The sequence below is a fragment of the Panthera uncia genome (genome assembly GCF_023721935.1).
Source record: "Panthera uncia isolate 11264 chromosome C1 unlocalized genomic scaffold, Puncia_PCG_1.0 HiC_scaffold_3, whole genome shotgun sequence".
In the NCBI taxonomy this organism is placed as follows: Eukaryota; Metazoa; Chordata; class Mammalia; order Carnivora; family Felidae; genus Panthera; species Panthera uncia.
In genome coordinates, this window is record NW_026057584.1 from 25,353,746 (window position 1) to 25,374,747 (window position 21,002).

A 21,002-nucleotide genomic window follows, 5' to 3' on the forward strand; every position below is an offset into this window, starting at 1 on the left:
ACAAGCAGCCAACACTCCCAGAAGCTGACAGTGGGAGTCCGCTGGTCCTGAAGAAGTTTCTGGACGATACACCACAGCACCTCCTAGATGCGTGTGTGTGTGTGTGTGTGTGTGTGTGTGTGTGTGTGTGTGTGTGACACAAACACCAACTCAAATATATTATTGGGGATATTTGATAAACACATTTCAAATATCAACACATATTGTTTTCATTGCACATTATTAAACTCATATAAATTTAGCCCTCAGTATTTCAAAATCTCCATAAGAACTGCAGCCTAATCACATTTCGTAAAGATCATCAGTGCAATTGGAAGATGTAAGAATTAACCATGACTATTAACTCCAGGCTAGTTTAGGAGAGCCATGTGAATCTGCTTTTCTTCCTCTGAGAAGAATAGTAGGAGAACATCTGGGGACAAATAGAGTGAGAAAGAAAAGTTACTTTGCCTAACAGTACTGAGTACCTTTTCTTTCTCTTAAGTAGTCAAATTGTATTTTCAATACAATTAGAGGTTACTTATTTAGAAAACGCATAGTATCTTAGAATATTGAATGTTCTAGGTGTTTTTACAAACATGAGGACACTGATTCCTGAAGACAATCTTCAGGGTACATACTATTATTGTCCTCATTTGATGGATAAGGAAATTGAAACGCACAAATAAATTGACCAAGGACACAGACCTAGTAAGAACTGGGGTTTATTTCTAAAGTCTGTTATTTTAAACATTGGATGCATGAAGCTGACTTTTACTAAAACATATTCACGGCTCTTGCTAAACATTTGAAGGAAGGCACCTAGTCTACATCTTTCTTTACTATTCTGTGTGTCTTTTATTGGCCCACAATTTAGTATTTTATATAGATCTATTGTACAATTCCATCTATCATGGAATAAAAATTTAAAGCTGGAGGACACCTCAGAGATCATTTAGGCCAATCTGTCACTTTTATAGGAGAAGTGAAATGAGTATCTGAGGTCAAAAACCTAGTGAGCAGCGTGTCTGGGACTTCTGACTCCAACATTCAGTTCTGTGTTCTTTCTCTGCTGCCATGAACAAGCTTTTGCTAGCTGAAAAGGCTTCTCAGTTTATTTAATTATGAGCCCCCTTAGTCTCCCTTCATGCACTATTTGGATAAAGTCAGTTGCTTCATCCAAAAAGGCTCCTTTCTTCCCTTGAACATGCTCATATCTTTAGCCCTAACAGAGAGCATTATAGTTGAATTTTTCCCCCCTCAGGCATAGAATTGCTTTTAGAAGGAAAAGTAGAAAAGAGGAGTGATTTTCATTTGCGGCGGCTAGCTTTCCTGAAGCTTCCTGTGTTATTAAAAAAGCTTGAGGTTATTAGAATGAAAACAGGAAAAAAGTGTACTCTTGCTAACTCCAGAGATTAATGCCTGTGAAAGCTGACTGCAGCTTGAAATTTTTAGCTCCACACATGTTTGATGAAAGTGTCACATGTCCTATATATGGGAAGCAAATATTTATTGTCAAAAATAGTCTGGTCTCTCTTGACTTGTGTTAGCTTCCTGCAGCTGGGCAGAATACATTTTCACATTGGATTAAAACATAGAAATAATGCATTTTTGCTAGACAGTTGTGATTCAAATATAATATTGAGAAGAAGGTCATTGCCAGGTGTCCGTCAATACTGTTATTTTAAAATTAAGTCAGTCACTGATATTTTTGTTTCCACAGAGCAGTTAGATGAGTCGATTTTAACCAGAGATTAAAACTTTCAACTCAATTGTAATAAAATTATCCTCGGATTTGGTATTAAAGTGCATTTCTGAAAGTCAGAATCAGGTTTGTATTTATTAAAGCACCTTTTGAGAGGTATAAGCAAAACATAAAATGAGTAAGAAAACTCATTACAGCATATAGAGCAAGTATGAAAAATGGTAAAATACTGAATAGTTTGGATAATGGTAAATTCTGAATAGTTTGAGTAAAAATCAGACTTATAGCACCTGGATCTAGAAGTAGACAAAATGCCCCTAAAACATGTCTACAGAAAACTCCCGTCAGTGCTGATGAAAGACACACACTCCGGTACAAGTGGACTATTTTATTCACCCTTCCTGCAACATGGAAAACTCTCCAACCTATCTTATTAATTACCTTCAACTTCACTAAGATCCTAATTCTGTGATGTATTCATGGAGGGCACCAAATCTCTTAGTAGATTCCCTGTTTTTTTCTTCTCTTTATATGACAGCATCCTCAGGTGAATCATTACTAAAATAATACTTTGAACAGTAATTATTTGGAATTTGTATCCACACATTAATCATGATGGATTGGTTGGGGGTATATATATCACCATTTGTAAACATTTATTGAGCGCCTACTGTGATATATTAGTTGGGATTCACAGATTTTCTGGAATAAGCAATTCAAGTTAATGAGGGTAAGTTATTCTTGTTCACACTATGACTGTTGATATTTATCTGTAGAACAGTAATAAAAGCTTGCATGCCCTGCACTTACTATATGGGAGTTACGATTTAAGCTCCTTACATATATTAACTCATTTTATCTTTACAACAATCTGTGGTATAGGTGCTATTATGGCCATTTTAGAGATGAAGGTGAGTGCCAGGTTAATTAACTTGTCAGCGTCACACAGCTAGAACATGGCAGAGTTGGGGTTCAATCCAGGTGATTGACCCCAGAATCTGCACTCAGACCAACTCCACCATCCTTCATATCCTGTGGTCAAAGCAAGAATTAAGTTTCCAATTTATATGATTCAAATTCCCACTAAATAAGAAAAAGGTTCTATAATTTAGCTGAATTTTAAATAAAAATACAAGTCAGTCACTTGCATTATTCCCTGAAATTCACAGAAATCTCTTATAATATTTTGTTCCAAAAGAACTAGGATCTTCTAAAGCCATATGACTTCATTGTGTACATTAATTTCTTCATGCTCACACAACCCTGTAACCCACCAAGAGAGGGGGTAGGCTTAAAAACGCAGACTTTAGAACCCCACAGGAACCAAATCCCAGTTCTGTCACTCATTAGATGACTTGGAGGAAGTAACTTGACCTCTCTGAGACTTGGTTTTCTCGTATTTAAAATGGGATGAGGGGCGCCTGGGTGGCTCAGTCGGTTGAGTGTCCGACTTCAGCTCAGGTCATGATCTCACAGTCTGCGAGTTCGAGCCTCGCGTCGGGCTGTGTGCTGACAGCTCATAGCCTGGAGCCTGTTTCAGATTCTGTGTCTCCCTCTCTCTCTGACCCTCCCCCGTTCATGCTTTGTCTGTCTCTGTCTCAAAAATAAATAAACGTTAAAAAAATTTTTTTTTAAAAATGGGATGAAAACAGTACGCTTCTCAGAGGATTAAGTTAACCTGCCAATGTAGAAGCATTTAGTTCTGCTGTGTTCTGAGTACTCAGTCAATGTTAGCTGTCATTATTGTCAGTGTTCATAGTCCCATAATGTACTCCACCCAGGCAGACATGGCACGGACATGGGAATTGCTACAAGGGAGAGTAAGTTTCTTTTCAACCAACACAGCATTATCCCTTCAGTGATAATGAATGGCCCTTCTTTTTTAATCATCTTCAAACTTCAAGGGACTTCATCCAGTTTATTTTTGTCACTGCTATTGCTAATAACTGCCTCCTTAATTGCATCACGCTCCGATTTAAGGAGTGATTTTATTTTGAAGGAATCTAACAGAGACTGTGATTCTAATGAAATCATCCACCAAGAAAATCCTATCTTAATAATTGCAATGTGGAGAAAACTATCATGAACAATCCAATAGATGATTCAACACTCTAATTCAGGTGTGAAAGTAGAACTAAGGTAGCAGTCATAATTAATGATCTAAAAGCAGTCATAACCATGATGTTCCATAGTTACAAAGCAACCATACAAGTGTATTTTGATGATTTGGTAATGATATAGATGCTTCTGTTTTTATCTTTTAATCATGGTCAGGTGAGTGAGGGAAACTATACATAAATTACCATCTGGTTTCCTGAATTGAGTTTTCATTATGTTGAAGAAAACATTTTTTTAAGACAAATAGAATTGAGGTTCAGAGGTTCAGGATAGTCTATCACCTGCTAAGACTTGGCATATAGAATATCAAAGAACATATAGAGTTTTTGAAGTTTGGCTTGTAATATGGATATGTCATTAGGGTCTTAAGCTTCTTGGTGAATGTTAGCTCCCTATTGGTATAGAATATATCACTATTCTTGCACATGGTGAAGAAATATATGTGTATTTGCATTAGGATAATATTTAGTTAAAGGAATTATTATCCACCTAAATTACAAAAGTTGGAAAATAGAATCATTTGTAATTTATACTCCTCTTCGTTATTCAATTACCAGGATGGTTACTTTACTGTATAAGTGTAACTTGAAATTGTTCTCTCCCTGAAATTTCTTGTGGACTAGTTTAGTTGAAGATTCAGATGATCATACATGAGGAGCTAGACGAGTATCATAAATGAATTCATGGGTAGTAATAGTGAGTGGTGGGATCCTGGCCAACTGGAGGTGCCCTCAATGGGGTACAGCCAGTAATCAGCTAAAGAGGATGTTTGAGAGTTTCCCAGTGTGTGGGCCAAAAATATATACGCATATAAACTGCATATAAGCTGGATATAGCTCAGACTGCCAATCTGCAAACTTTATCTCTCATCCTTTTCCACCTCATCACTTCTCTTCTGCATTGTGGCAGTGGCTCCTGACTTCTGCTGTATTTGTGTCCAGTCCTTTGTTTATACACCAGGTGATTTTTTTGCAAGACTCCAGTGATCACTGTGTCACTCTCCTTTTTCAAACAACTTCTGCATCACCACAGTGAAGTACAGATTATCTACCACAACACGTAAGAGGCCCTTTTTGAATCAAGCCTCTTCTTACTTTGTCAGCCTCACCACTCATCACTCTCCCTCCTTTATGAATAATGATTTAGAAATACAGAATTACTTACCTTTGTCCCAGTACACCGTGGTATTGGTGCCCCTGTGTGTGTTCTCTGTAACTGCAATTTTGTCCTCATCTTGCCCAACTGATGGACATCATTCAAACATTACTTAGGCCTCAGGACCTCTCTGAAGGCTCCCCTCTCATGCACATTTCTAGGCTATACTACAAATGATCCTTAAAACACAGCTCTCCTTAAATGCCTTACACGTGTCACACTGATCCGTTCAATCCTGTATTCCACGTCTGCCCACTTTATTAACAGCTCTGCCTTCCTGCAATGAATAGATCTTCTCTGACTCTTTTTTTGTTCCCTGATGTCCAGCACAGTGCCTGGAACATAGTGTGTATTCTGTCATTGTGTGTGGATCTGAATATTAACTTGTTGCAAACACACTTTCCATATTCTGATATGAAAGTGGTAGGAAAGATAATGATGAATGTTTTTTTGGACATTTCTTAAAAGGGCAAATAATTAAAAATACTTTATCTCCAAGACAATAAATCTATTTTTTTGATCCCTTAGTCATATAAGGGTTATATGTTTTCAGATTCAATTTATTCTAGGAATTTATTAGTTGGCATAATCGAAGAGAAAACACTGTTTAGGAAAGAGGACGAAACCTTATAAATCTCAGTTGTGGACTGATTTCAGAAAACACAAATACACTACTGACTAGTTGGACCATATCAGGCAGTACGTCCACTGGTTGTGTTGAATGGGCATTTATAGTATAGTGTTTGGCTCACGATGCTGTTTGAAGCAATCTTCTCTTTACACTACACTGAGTATATGGTTCATTTTTTTTTTTTACCTGTGTGATTTATGTGTCTGTTTTCCGCAGCTTTTGTTTTGATATCAAAAACCATTAATCCTTCAAAGTCCTGCAATTGTGATATTAACTACCAACAGCTTTGATTTGGAATTGGCATGAGAGTATGCTTTAATGATTTTATAATAATTCTGATTTGTTTTTAAGCGACAATGTTTTTTACCACTGAAATCCTCAAATACAGAATTTCCTCTAACACTTGAATAAAAATATGTTCGCTCCCATCTAGGCCTCTGAGTTTGCTTCTTTTCATCAACCTTTAGTTAAGGCTAATGTTTAATGATTCTTAGTTTATTTACTGGCAAAGTACAATTTTATTTATTGCTTTTATGAATTATGGAGATATATATATATATCCCCATATGAATATATATGGATATATGTAAATTGTTGGCAATCAGTAATAAATTTTATTTTAATAACCCTATATGTTTTTTGAAGAAAACATATTAAAGGCTAATATCAGGGTCATTATAAACAATGTAATTTCACTTGCGGGTTGTTCTAATGAATACTATTGTCATTGACACCATTTTAAAAAAGTATAGGCTTTTCATGCCTCTGGGGTATAATTCATTTTTTGCCTAATTAATAAGAATAATATAATTATAATATAATTATTCAGCTTTGATAGAAACTATGATGGTGATTTTGGTGCCATTAAACCTGCATATGAAGTTTTGGGTGTTTTTTTTGTTTGTTTTTTTTTAATTACGATTGGTGTGTTTGGAGAAGGGGTGTAAGGGGAGAGTGACATCAAGCAGGAGTTATTGAGAAGAAAACAACTAGAAATGTGTGGGTCTCTTAGCTTATCTGCTGAGACGCACGTACACTTCACTAATGGAAGTGTTTGCAAGAGAGTACAAAATCTCTGGGGAAAAAAATGATCTAACATTTAGTTCACATACAGGTAATTCATTCTTTACAGGACTTTAGGGGAAAAGGCCAAAAACTATTTGCCGTTTGCTTTTTTATCCCTTTATTGGGTTTTTCGTAATTTTGAAAAATATTCCAGGATTCTGGCTTCACTTAGAGAAATCAAGCACTTGCAACTGAAGGCAAAGGAACTACTTTTTAGACAATAGAAAAGCCTAGGCATTAACTGTCTTTTTGGAACTTGGTGTTTTTCAGGGAATGATGTACCTGGAGGAAAGACGGCTTGTTCATCGGGATTTGGCAGCCCGAAATGTCTTAGTGAAATCTCCAAACCATGTGAAAATCACAGATTTTGGACTAGCTAGGCTCTTAGAAGGAGATGAAAAAGAGTATAATGCTGATGGAGGAAAGGTGGGTATCTTTTTAGAACAATATTGCTTGAAAATATAGTATGATATCCTTTTATCTCCTTATATGTTGTAAGAAGTCAATAAGCCTGAGGTTAAGAGATTATAAAATCTCAACTCTACCATTTGCCTTCTCTCCCACCCAGGGTCAAATGCATATATATGAACCAACTTCCATTTCTCAAAATTAGCCAAAATAAGACAATTCATCTCTAGTGGTCCTTATGTCACATCCAGTGTGGGAAGTAGGTGGATCCTTTGGAAATCCAGATATTACACTTAAGGGCCATAGACATTATTTCATTGATCCTAAAAACGCAGGGCTAGCTACTACAGAGACCCAACCATTCTTTCATAGTAACCTGGCTAGTACCAAGAACCATAACTCACTGGAAAGTTCATCATCCTATTTAACTTCGAATCCTCCTATACCAGGTACAACAGATTCCTCTTAATATGGTTGTATTTTTTTAAGCTTTTATCATAGAATGTGATTGGCCAATTTACTTTATTTATTTTTTGATTCTCTCCACCAGAATGCAGACTGCTATGTCCCAGGAATTTTAACAGTGCCATTGCCTCTTCTACTTTTCTGATTCTCTAGTCTCGGGCCCTGCCTGACAACTGTATTCCTGCCATATGGTCCCAGCTCATGCCTTAGTTCCGGCTCTTGTTTTTCTCATTAACCTGATGCTAAGGTTGCTGGCCTTGGCTATACAATGAGGATATCTCTTCTCCATCTGGAGGTCCCCCTAGCTTATGTGGCAAAACTTGGACCAGGAGAGGCCAAATGAAATAAGCAAATGCAACCTTAACCTATGTATAAACTCCTGCTAACAAAAAAAGTTATTAAAGTGTCATATAAATATATTTATCGTGTGCCTTATTTATCATGAGCCATCCAAATATATGTTATAAATATTTTGCAATGCTTTTAAATGCTTAGCATTGATTTTATGTATCATGTAGTATATGATTTTTATATAACTTTGTATGATATCTTATATAACTATATATCTTCAAATCTTATCACAAGACAAAAGAAAATAAAATTTAAAAAAACTTAAGGTTTGTAGTATTTCCTGACCTTTCCTTGATTTTATTAGACTATTTTGCCTGTTTACTACCAAATGGCAGCAGTTTGAGACCACAGCTTTGAAATTCACTACAAGATTGCACAGTAGGAGTCCATAAATCACATGACTTGACTTGTCTTAAGAACATACAGCTGTAGGATTTGTCTAAAGCAAGATTCATTATAGCTTTAAATGCCTAGTTACCATTAAGTCTTTATCAAGCCACCTGTGATTTAAACTTACTTCTTTAACACAATGTCCGTAGTCCATAAAGTCAGCTAACTCCTTGCCCATAGGGAAATTACTTTCAATGTGTCTTCTGTTCCCTTTCACTGAATGCCATGATTCTGTCATAGAGTTACCTTGATGTCACCTTGGTGAGCAGCGAACCTCATGATTTCAAAGGCCTATTTAGTTTTAAGCTTTCAACTGCAAAGTAGAAGTGTTTATCTTTATTCTGTAGAACCTAATTATATTTTCAGCTATATAATGCTGCCCTTCCTAGTTGAAACTTACTCTGCTGACCCATCATCAGCAGGGTATGTGAGTTGTTTTTCTTGTAGTGGTAATAGATTGGTACTGATCCTCTCGTATCCTTTTATATAATACCTATTTTGGTATGTATTTTCAATACTGGCTAACCAAAACAAGGGAGACCACTTGTGGCTGGGGAATAAAGCAAGCCTAACTTTGGAATACATTATTGTGGGTGTTTTAAGTGACCAGATTATATGAGAGGAAAAAGGAAAGGGCAAGTGTAGAAAGAGTCCATTGTACTGGTGGTCAGAAATGTTCTGAAGGGATAACTGAAAATGTAAGGAGTCTCGTTTTGGGGGCAAAAATGTAATAGACCATATTTTTAGAAGCACATATCTTAGATGTTTAGAATAGTATTGAGAGTCATAATAACTAGTAACTGAATTAATTGCTGAACATTAAGAAATAGAGAAAATGATACTTATTTTATTCTTTTACTTGTCATTGTTTTTGAAGCTTTTAAAAATATATCTTTAGGTTATTTCACTTTTAGAATTTTATAAATTTCAATTCGTTGTTCCCTGTATTAAAAAATAACATTTATTATTAAGTACTGCTGGTGGGAATGCAAACAGATACAGCCACTCTGGAAAACAGTATGGAGGTTCCTCAAAAAATTAAAAATAGAACTACCCTACGACCCAGAATTTGCACTACTAGGTATTTATCCAAGGGATACAGGTGTGCTGTTTCAAAGGGGCACATGCACCCCAATGTTTATCGCAGCGCTATCGACAATAGCCAAAGTATGGAAAGAACCCAAATGTCTATCGATGGATGAATGGATAAAGAAGATGTGGTATATATATATATATATATATATACACAATGGAGTATTATTCGGCAATCAAAAAGAATGAAATCTTGCTGTTTGCAACAATGTGGATGGAACTGGAGGGCATTATGCTAGTGAAATTAGCCAGAGAAAGACAAATATCATGACTTAACTCATATGAGGAAGCTAAGATACAAAACAGATGAACATAAGGGACCGGGAAGGAAAAAATATAAAAACAGAGAGGGGGGAAAAAACATAAAAGGCTCTTAAATATAGAGAACAAACAGAGGGTTGCTGGAGGGGTTGTGGGAGGGGGGATGGGCTAAATGGATAAGAAGCATTAAGGAATCTATTCCTGAAATCAATGTTGCACCATATGCTGTTGGTTGTAAATTAAACAATAAATAAACTTTAAAAATAACATTTATTATTATTATTATTATATTTATATTTTCTATACACACAATCAAAAAATACAACTGAGGCAAGCCTAGAAGCTCATATTTTGAGAAATGACTATAGAAATGAATTTTTATATAACTAAAAAAAGTTAACTTTTTATTTCTCTTTTTATTTCTCAGATGCCAATTAAATGGATGGCTCTGGAGTGTATACACTACAGGAAGTTCACCCATCAGAGTGATGTTTGGAGTTATGGTAAATAAATCTTCCTTGTGAATTAAGGGTTTTAAGGCAAAATTAAATATATTAGGTTCACGTGAAATATCTTAAACCAACTTATTTTATTGTGTTGGAAATACTTATAAGCCTTGTTTCTTAAAGGAATTAACTCTTTGCTATTCCATAAAAAAAAAAAACCTCAATAATATTGTTATCTGCCTTTTTTTTTATTCCTTCATTCTCTACAGTGTAATATGTTAATATCTCAGTTGAGTTGTCTACCATAAACTTTGGTTTGGTAGCAACTTTTGTGATCATTTTGACAGGAAAAAAAAAAGTCAACTTTAGTTTAGGAACAATGTCATAGAACCTCATGGCCTTAATTATCAAAAACTCTTTGAAAACGTGTTAAAAATGAAAGAATGTCTGTTCTATAATAAGAAAGAAGTTATTGTAACAAAGAACAATTACTGAAAGCAAATAGGTGAGAGCACTAAATGTGAGGGGAGAGATATGAGAAGATTGCTAATTGCACCTTTGATTTTAATTTACAGATTACTTTGGAATAAACAGACCTATTAGAGAGTGAATAATATGAACTGGAAAAGAGTGGTCTTTAAACTTAGAACATTCATGTAATGCATTTAATTTAATTGTTGAAATGAGATATTTAGCATCTGTCTATTCACAACCTAAGTCCATCCAGATATTAATGAGAATGAATCAATAGCTTTTCTAAGTTTAAATAAAACCAGTATTTCTTACAAATTAAAAGCACAATGTCCATTTAAGGAAAAAGGGAGTGGTGGGTCTTGAAAGCATGATACAGTTTAGTTCACTCAAATTTAAAGTTTGCTTTATCTTTATTATTGTTTTTTTAGGCAAAAGACTTAAGCTATTCAATCATTAAAGAACTTACACCTCTTATCTAGAAAAGCACAAATTATCTTTAAAAAAAAACTTAAGAGGCTCTTGGGTGGCTCAGTTGGTTAAGGCTCCTACTTTGGCTCAGGTGGTGATCTCTAGGTCCATGGGTTTGAGCCCCATCTTGGTCTCTGTGCTGACAGCTCAGAGCCTAGAGTTTGCTTCAGATTCTCTGTCTCCCTCTCTCTCTGCCCTTCCCCCGTTGGCGCTTGCGCGTTCTCTCTCTCTCTCTCTCTCTCAAAAATAAATATTTTAAAAAATAAAAGTAAAATAAAAATAAGACATTTCTTTAAAGTGTTTTTTTTTCCTCCTCTATACATGTATGCTATAGGTTTAAAATTTCCATGTAAGGCCTCATGTGTTCTACTCAGCTTAGAAGTAGAAAGTGTGATGTGTTTGAGATTTAAACAAGTATAGGAAAATGCTTGTAAAATTTAGTTGTTGAACTGTAAGGACTTAATAGAAACATAAATCTATTATATATATTATATGGTACAAATTAGCTTATATATTATATGATAGAGATAAATCCATAGATTATATTTTATATGATAGATTTATATATTACACATATATTTTGATATATGTCATATACTTTTTTCTTTTTCTTTTCCCTTTTTCCTATGTATGTTTCCCTGAAATAAATGTAACAGTCTACTACAGTCAAATTTTAAATGGCCTCTAAAATAAGTAAGTAGGCAGATAGATGATAGATAGATTGATAGAAAGATAGATGATAGATAGATAGATAGATAGATAAGTAGTACTCTGCTTTGAAATATAGCCCAGGTCATCAATCCATACCCATAAGGCATTTTAGGATTTTTATGATATATTATAGTTGATTGCAAAAGGTATACAAGACAGAAACATAATGTTGTTTACAGTGAAGCTTTGTAAAAAATTGCCACTGGGTTCATCTTTATTTTTACAAAAATAAATATGCATTGGCTATGGTTTATATCTCTGAATGATAGAAATGTATGTTTTGAGAATGTTTCTGATTCAGTTTTCCTGTAATTGTTCTTCTGCATGAAGCCATCTCTGTTTAACCCTATCTTGTCACTCCTAAAAAGATTTAATTAAATTATTATTGGCAGAAGTAGGGGTTTTGATGTTCCTGATTTTGTTTTTGTATTTATGTTTCTGTTTATTATATTTTCTATTATTTTGATTTGTAATTGCTTTGCATTTTTCTTGTAAGTTCTGATAGAGATATGAGGGCATGTATTCTGTCTTTTATAATTGCATACATAAGTTCATAAAATGTCCTCATTAAATATATATTCTATAAACGTGTATTTATATTGACTGACTGAATAGAAATGGACAGCCATCCAGTTCTTAACTTGTTCCAGTCTGCCTCATGGACACTGAATCTTAATTATTGGCTCTAGGAAGTCATTTTTTAATATGCAAAATTAAGTAGGATTTAAAAAAAATTAAGTTTATTTATTTATTTATTTTGAGAGAGAGAGAGAGAGCAGGGGAAAGGAAGAGAGAGACAGAGGGACAGAGAGAGAGAGAGAGAGAGAGAGAGAGAGAGGGAATCCCAAGCAGGCTTCATGCTGACAGCATGGAGCCCTACATGGAGCTCGATCTCACAAACCCATGAGATCATGATTTGAACCAAAACCAAGAGTCACTCAACTGACTGAGCCACCCAGGTGCCTCATAAGTAGGGTTTAATAAAGATCAATCAATTAAATTGTGTCACTAATTACATTTTTATATAAGAATTATAAGATATAAATATTAACCAAAAAATCAGGTAATTAGTGATCTTTTTATAAAGGATAATTGGCAATTCACATATACTTTTATACTTTAAGCTTTGTATTTTTATTATTAGTCAATGATAACTGTTATGAACTAAAAATGAATAAATAATTCATTACAGATGGACATGGAAAAGAAAGCACAGTCCTAATTAATGGATTTTATATTAAACCATATTTTGCATATTATATGCACCAATCAAAATTCACCTGGTGAGACTCCTATACACATACAGATCTTTCTGAACTTACAATCCTTAACCTTAAGAAATGATAACTTCTTCATTGTATAATTATTAGATCACAAAGAAGAGGTCTGTAATATGTATAGTATTGTTCAAATCAGAATCATTTTCATCAATGCTAGCTATTTGCATGTTAATATTTAGGGTATTTGCTTTTACAGAACAAATCACTCTTCTAGTGATTCAAGAAGGTGATTTCATTATCTAAGGGATCAACTATTATTGATTCCTTTCAATTTTGTGATGCCTACTTCACATGTATTATGGTATATATGGATCATTCCTCACTCAGGGTCTCACAGGTATTAAAGAAATAAATCTGTGTGTGTGTGTGTGTGTGTGTGTGTGTGTGTGTGTGTGTGTGTTTTCCACTTGTTCTCTTTGTGTGAGTTAAAGAGAGAGCCATGATTATTTATCATAACATAAGGTATTCATTCTGGCACCACAGCTTAGCCCATAGGGCTTTTAATAGCAAAGAGGTTAATGTCAAAATTAGTCAACATCAGATTTTGCCTGCAATCATATTTACTTAATACTGGATACACATGTTTATAGTAAATTGTTTGATAGACTCTAATGTGGTGTAGTGAAAATTAACTAGAATCAGCAAATGTTAACATTACTTAAAAGTAGACATGGGGAAAAGATTCTGTGTTCTGATACGCACTCTGAATTGTCTCTGCTACTCATTAAAAATTTCAAGACAATAATAAGATAATTGAATTTCCCACAAAGATTTTGTCACTGGGCTTCTGCTAATGAATATAGAAATCTGAAGAGCTTTTCTTTAGTCTAATTTTGATTGCCTTCTAGGGAGCTTTCTTTTGTCACTGGCATACTGCTGGTTTATTCAAAGTATGTTGTTAATATGCTTATGTAAATATTTGATCTCCAATTTAGGAGTTACCATATGGGAACTGATGACCTTTGGAGGAAAACCCTATGATGGAATTCCAACCAGAGAAATCCCGGATTTATTAGAGAAAGGAGAACGTTTGCCCCAGCCTCCTATCTGCACTATTGACGTTTACATGGTCATGGTCAAATGTAAGATTGCAAAATAATTTCATCATCACCATCATCACTCTTAGTAAAGCAATAGTACAGATTAATCTACCTGCATAATGTTTTTGTATATTGAAAAATGTAAAAGTCCAAAAATAATTATGAAAAGATCATGTAAACACCTGCGTTTTTGTGATTATTATGAATAGGAAGCAATATCATGCTTCCATGTTATGAAGTCAAAATTATATGACTCTTTCTCTTCTGATTCATTTCACTTTGATTCTTATCATTTCCATGACAATCACATTGTCTTTCATAAAGAGATGTAATTAGTTACAATAATGTTAGTAATCTTTATAGGAAAATAGTAGTCTAAACAAATGATCTGATATAAAGAAAGAAAGCTTGAAGCTGATAGTTGAAAAAATGAATTAAATGGAAATAGGTTTACCAGTTTTAGTCAACAGGAAATTAGCAGGACGGAATGGAAAGTAGGAAGACATGAATCTATAGTCAAATAAAAAGATTATGAATGTTTACTTTTTTTTTCAATTTGATCATTTGTTTACATCAAACACTCTTACTTTTTTTTCCTCCTTTCTATGCCCCAGACACATACGTATTATAAATATGTTTTGGCAGCCTAGGCTCTTAATTTAAATAGAATTAAGGAAGTCTCTGGAGTTTCCTAGTTAATTTAAGTGAGATTAACATTCAGCAATCTTTCTTGTGTAATCTGGGGTTTTCCCCTTTCGATTTACACAGGGTTAGCAAAGAAACAAACTGGTGAAGGTGAATAAGCATCTTATTAATAAGAGACTTTGGACCCAGGTCTACTCAGATTTATATTCATGACATGTGTGATACATTCTGACAGTGAGGAAAGAAATAAAAAATGTGCCTTCCAGTTCAGGTCAGCATGCCCTTTTCTCTAAGCATAGTTCTATTTACTCAATATTTAGTTAGAAAGAAACGGATACCTCCCGGTGAAGTTAACCTTTTTAGGTTCTAATAATTCCAGAAACACCTATTTTCTCATTAGCATCTTGGTATCAACAGAAATTTTTTGTGTATGTGTGCAAATGGATGCATATAGTGCAGCTTTATTAGGAGAGAGAAAAAAATCAGGTGATATTAATGATACATGAAATGACACCCAAAGACTTCCCAGAACAAGAATAAAAATTGAACTCCCAGAAAAAAGAAACTCACTTTATAACTTTATTGAATCAAGCATCTTCAGTAGTCATCTATGCAAAAAACCTTAAAAACATGCATACATTATATAATTTGATCTCATAAGTAGCATAAGAAATGATTTATATACTTCATTTTGATACTCTGATGAAACAATGAGAAATCAGGAACAGATTTTGCCTAATAGAGAGTTTTACCTTGCTTTTATGAGTTTTAATACCTAAGAAAAGGGTCACTTGGCAAGAAAATCAAGGAAAGCTTAGTACTTGTATTCTTGTGATCTCATCAGCTAAGCAGAGCCTGGGGAGATAAGACCCACTTTATCTAGACTCCCAGCTAAATAATAATACATACCTTGAAAATTGCTGATAGTATTTTTATGCTGCAAAGGTTACTAGTTAGATAAGCTAATGGCTAGTGCTGAACAAACATTACCAATTACTTTGCATTGTTTTTTTTTTTCCCCCACCAGGAAAAAAAACAGCTTGAGAAAGTTGCTTTCTATTTCTTTCCCCACCCCCACCCCCTCCCCTGTGCTGGTGCACTGCATTGTAACTAAATTTGTATTCTATGTCACTCCTAATAGAAAATAATAAATTATGTCCCCATCACCTCCTCTATAGCCATCCAAGAAAAATTTTAAAAAAAGAAAGAAAGAAAAAGGAAGCATTCTCTCCACTTAAGAAAAAAATATAGGAGATTCTGTAAGTTCCTATAGTTAGCCTAGGGTTATGTTTCATAAGAAGAAAAATTACTTTTAAATTAGATCAACAGAATAAAAAGTTTCTCTTATTCACATTTACTTATGAACATCAACAAACTGCTTGAGATAGAACCTTGCCTATTGGATTATTTCTTTCTTTAGCTTTCTTTGTTTTTTTTAGATCATTATTACTAAAACAGTATTTTTCAAACAGCCTATGTTTTCATAAAATTTACATCCTACTTCTTCCTAATTATGGATAGATACAGTGACCCTTTTACTGTGTGTGAATTTCTAGGCTGGATGATTGATGCAGACAGTAGACCTAAATTTAAGGAACTGGCTGCTGAATTTTCGAGGATGGCTCGAGACCCTCAAAGATATCTAGTTATTCAGGTTGGTACATATCTGGACACTGGAACTTTGTAAATCACCATTCATAAATCTATTAAGCAGAATATCATGTGAAATGACTTATGGAAAAGAGGTTTCTAGTTGATGTCAGAACTCCTTCTAGGAATCTTGCCTTAGTATCCAAGTGCCTCTGCTATTGAATGGCCAGATAATTATGATTATCCATATACATAAGAAGTCCTTATCCTCAGATAAACCTTCTAGCACTCTGCTTTTTGTTAACATTATGCGTTAAGTCATGTCCATTATGATAATTTTCCCTTTCAGAATAAAAGGAAGATGGATTTTTGTTTTAATCTTGTCCAGGTTTAAGACAGTGAATTAAAAGTGTCAGTATATTGCATTCAATTTCCTAAAAAATATTTATAAATATATTTTGTTTTGTTAAGGGAGATATACAGTATCCAAGCAATAACTCAGATTCCAGTGAATGGACGTACATATGAATCAAATAACAGTCCAAAAGAACATTTTATATTAAACACTAGAAACACTGGATTGGATAATTTAAAAATTATAATATATTTCTCTATGATTATTTTGCCTAAATCATAAACAAGTGGACCTTGGGTTACACTGAACTAATTTTCCTCAATGAAACAAGGTAGCATTTATCTTCCTATTAATAGTCTGCCATGAAGATAAAAGTCAGGATTTAGAATCTAATAGTTCCTAGTTATTTTTCTCCCAAATTAACTTGCATAAACTGCTTATATACAAAAATGTCACATAATTTTGAAAAATAGAAAAAAACATATTTAATAAATATAGGAGGCAAAAAAAGAGTAGGGTTTTGGTGTCTCTCCCACCCTTGTTTATATTATTTGCCACTTTTGCTGTGATTTTTAAAGCTATCACTTTAACAGTGTCATTCTATAGAATAAATCATGGGGATGCCTGGGTGGCTCGGTCTGTTAAGCATCTGACTTTGGCTCAGGTCATGATCTGGTGTTTCGGGTATTCGAGCCCCGAGTCAGGCTCTGTGCTGACAGCTCAAAGCCTGGAGCCTGTTTCAGGTTCTGTTTCCCTCTCCCTCTGCCCCTCCTCTGCTCACGCTTTGTCTCTCTCTCTCTCAAAAGTAAATAAACATTAAAAAAAAAAAATCATGGAGCCTACATGTCCTGATAACTCTACCCTATCAAACCAACCAAATAAAATACAGTAAAGATTGAGAAGTCAATTGCCCTTTATTACTTACTCTTAAAGTCACAGCTCAAACAACATCTTGGCAATGAAGCCTATACAGTTATTCTCACGTCTGAAATAGATTATGCCTCCCTCAAAAGAGCCATAGCATACTGCTTTAATTACCTCTAATGGCGTTTATCACATTCTATTAAATGTATTTATCTTACCGTGTCATATCTAAGTATGTTATAAGCTCCTTTGTGACTGGTAAATGTGTTAAACAGTTATTTTTTAAACGAGTGCCTGAATTTTCAACCACTTGTTTTGATATTACATAAATTTGCTGCAAAGTCCATATATTTAAGATGAAGGATCTTTGTTTGTTTGTTTGTCTGGTGGGCAAACTTTTAGGGTGATGATCGCATGAAGCTTCCCAGTCCAAATGACAGCAAGTTCTTTCAGAATCTCTTGGATGAAGAGGACCTGGAAGATATGATGGATGCTGAGGAATACCTGGTCCCTCAGGCTTTCAACATCCCACCTCCCATCTATACTTCCAGAGCAAGAATTGACTCAAATAGGGTAAGAAATGATTATATACCACCTCCCATGTTATTTCTGAGAAACAAATCATGCAAACATATTATAAGCACTGGAATTACAAAATAATTATACAGCTCAATTCCGGGTGATTCCTAGATTAAAAACATACTATACCAGGGAAAAACATGCCATATATAGTTAATTTTGAAACACAAACATAGGTAATAGAATATGTACTCCGAAGCATTTTTAAAATTTCAAAAAGAGGAATGTTGCCTTTGTCGTATGTTACTTAAATCTTAGTTTTAAAAAAAAATCTACAACCAATTCAAGCTAATAAAACTCTGTTTATATAAATGAAAATTCTTAACAAGATAGGCTCTTTAAAAAAGATGATAGGACTTATTTATTAGTCAAGAGGTGATACAAGTACAACCTCTTTCACTCAAGAGACTTTAAGTATTTCCTGTCACTTTGAAGTCGAAATAGAAAACTGCAATACTTTGAACTATATCAATCCTTTTGGGGGGACTGCTGAACCAATTCTAAGATGTAGATTTAGGTTTTGAAAGAAGCTTCTGAAAAGAACTTGCATTTAATTTTAAATATTAAGCACACTCTATATGACTATCATTCTTCTTCTGAAAACTGTCAATCCATGTGTTCATTAATTTATTTTTTTTTAAAAATATTTAATGTTCACTCAACATGTATTGAGTACTCCTACATGTAAGGCATGATTAGACACTTGAGATTCAAAGTATTTTGACATAATCCCTGGCTTCAAGAAGTGTCCGACCTCCTTCATTTAAGAACATTATCATAGCTGGTGGAACAGACAGCATTCTATTTGTCTTGACCACAAGCATAAGAAACCTTTCAACTTGCTGCTCATTTTCATAAATGAAGTTCTTTGCTTTATTTCAGATCCACAGCAATAACATAACACTTACCTGGTGTTTACCCCGTGTCAACATATATATATAAACCTGGTGTTTACCCTGTGTCAACACATATATATTAAGTCTCTTATTCCTTGCAACAATATCATTAGGTTCTATTATCATTATTTCCATCTTAAAATGAAGAAACTTGTCACAATTAAGTGATTTGACTGGTGTCCTACAGTTAGCCAGTGGGAGAGTAGGATTCTAATGTAGGCAGCCTGCCTCTATCACACATACTGCTGCCTCAAAGTTATTGGAACATGTTATTTTCATCATATGGTTATTTTTCTTGACATCGACCTCAATGTTTGAGATACATGCAGTTTGAGAAATCCCCCGGGTGATTATGAAATGCATCCTCCAACCTCTCCCATACCTTTTGCTCATTTGCTCCATTTAGAAGGGCTGATATAGAAGAAGGCAAAATAAATACCTCAATTTTTCTTTTCTATGAAAAATATGTCAGTGCATCCCAATGGGGAGAAGACAACTAAAAGGTTTGCAAATTAAATCAATACTCATTGAACATCAGTCTTGTTTATGGGAAGGAAAAGTCCTTAAGGTGTATAAAGGAAGCAACTTTCCCCCCTCCATATACTTAGCAACATGGCCAAATTATAACTTTGGTGATTGTAATTTTATGTGACAAATGTATTGCTTTTCTTAAAATAGAGACGTTTCAGAAAACAGTTTTCCTTCCTTAACATGAAATGCTATAGGGCCAAGAGCTTGAATCTTTTTCTTTTCATAAGGCATCTCAGATTTCAACTTTCTGTTCATTTTAATTTATGCTCAATGCAAGGAATTCTTAATAAAGGTTTGAATTAACTAAATGAAATTAGTGAGACAAAGTAGAAGCCACATGAGAAATTATTTGGCCTTCAGTTATCATTTCTTATTCCACATTATTATTTAAACAATGTTATCGGTAGATTTCTTTTTAGTTTTTCAGGTCTTTGTTAGGGGAATTGTGCTTAAATACCATTTTATTTTCAGGCATTAAGAGGCCTGATTAATCATCTGTGTTTTCTTATTTTAAAAAAATCTGGTTTTATGTAACTTCATCTGTGTTTTCCTATTTTAAAAAACTTGGTTTTATGGCACTTCCATGGTAATTTCTAATTTGTGCAAATGCTATTTTCCCTTTTTCTTCCTAGAAAGTTAAGTTATATTATTTTATAGTTAGAAAATAAATTACTTCAGTTTTAGGTTCTGTGGCCAACTTATGTGGTAAGGGAATATCTTAAAGTGAATTTTAATCAAGTGTTTCTTGAGCATATTTGCTAAACTTTGAAACCAAAAACTAATTCAGCTTTTAAATATAGATTCTTTTGCTCACTAGCTGATAAATTTTACATGTTGTTCTTAATAACTTTACAACTTGTTTCTTCATATGTAAAATAAATACAATGGTAGTTAACTTATGTGATTGCTAAACAATTACCCTTTAAAAAGTGCCAGGCAAATACATACTTATTCTCTTTTAAGAATCACTCAAATTTCATTTGTACTTATTTCCTTTTCAATATCATACATCACAACGTTTTCTGCATATTATCTAGAAAAACCCTATTGATTCAATCACTACTTGACTGAGTACTTCTGCTGATGTGTTTTTTTATAGCAAATAAGATATAGATGTAATTTATTCTATGGTGCTTTTATTTCAAAATCTGTATGTATTTTGATACATGTCATGGCTTTAAAGCAATGAATCAATTAAAACTACAAAGCTGACATTTATCCAGCAAGTTGATAGATACAGATGCAAGTGTTGCTAAAAAACACCCAACAAATTTAGACCTGTTGTTGTTATTATTATTGTTATTGTTAGTACCTTTTTAATACTATCTCAAATACTTTTATCACAATAATATACCAAAAATGCTTACTCTAGCATGATGAAAATGGAAGAACATGAGAAGCTATCTAACTTCTACAAACTTCAGGTCTGTACATCTGTAAAATGAAGATTTAAAATCTACTCAGAAGTGCCTGGGTGGCTCAGTTGGTTAAGCGTCTGACTCT

At 34.0% G+C, this 21,002-nt stretch overlaps 1 protein-coding gene across 1 annotated transcript in view; it reads left to right on the forward strand.

The window, feature by feature from the left end:
- The window catches only part of ERBB4 (erb-b2 receptor tyrosine kinase 4), a 448,902-nt gene that overhangs the window by 387,911 nt on the left and 39,989 nt on the right, over nucleotides 1–21,002 (forward strand). The window contains exons 19-23 of the mRNA XM_049615240.1: nucleotides 6,924–7,079; nucleotides 10,048–10,123; nucleotides 13,935–14,081; nucleotides 16,241–16,338; nucleotides 17,896–18,066. Coding sequence (XP_049471197.1) covers nucleotides 6,924–7,079; nucleotides 10,048–10,123; nucleotides 13,935–14,081; nucleotides 16,241–16,338; nucleotides 17,896–18,066 — 648 coding nt within the window. The remainder of the gene's footprint in view (nucleotides 1–6,923; nucleotides 7,080–10,047; nucleotides 10,124–13,934; nucleotides 14,082–16,240; nucleotides 16,339–17,895; nucleotides 18,067–21,002) is intronic.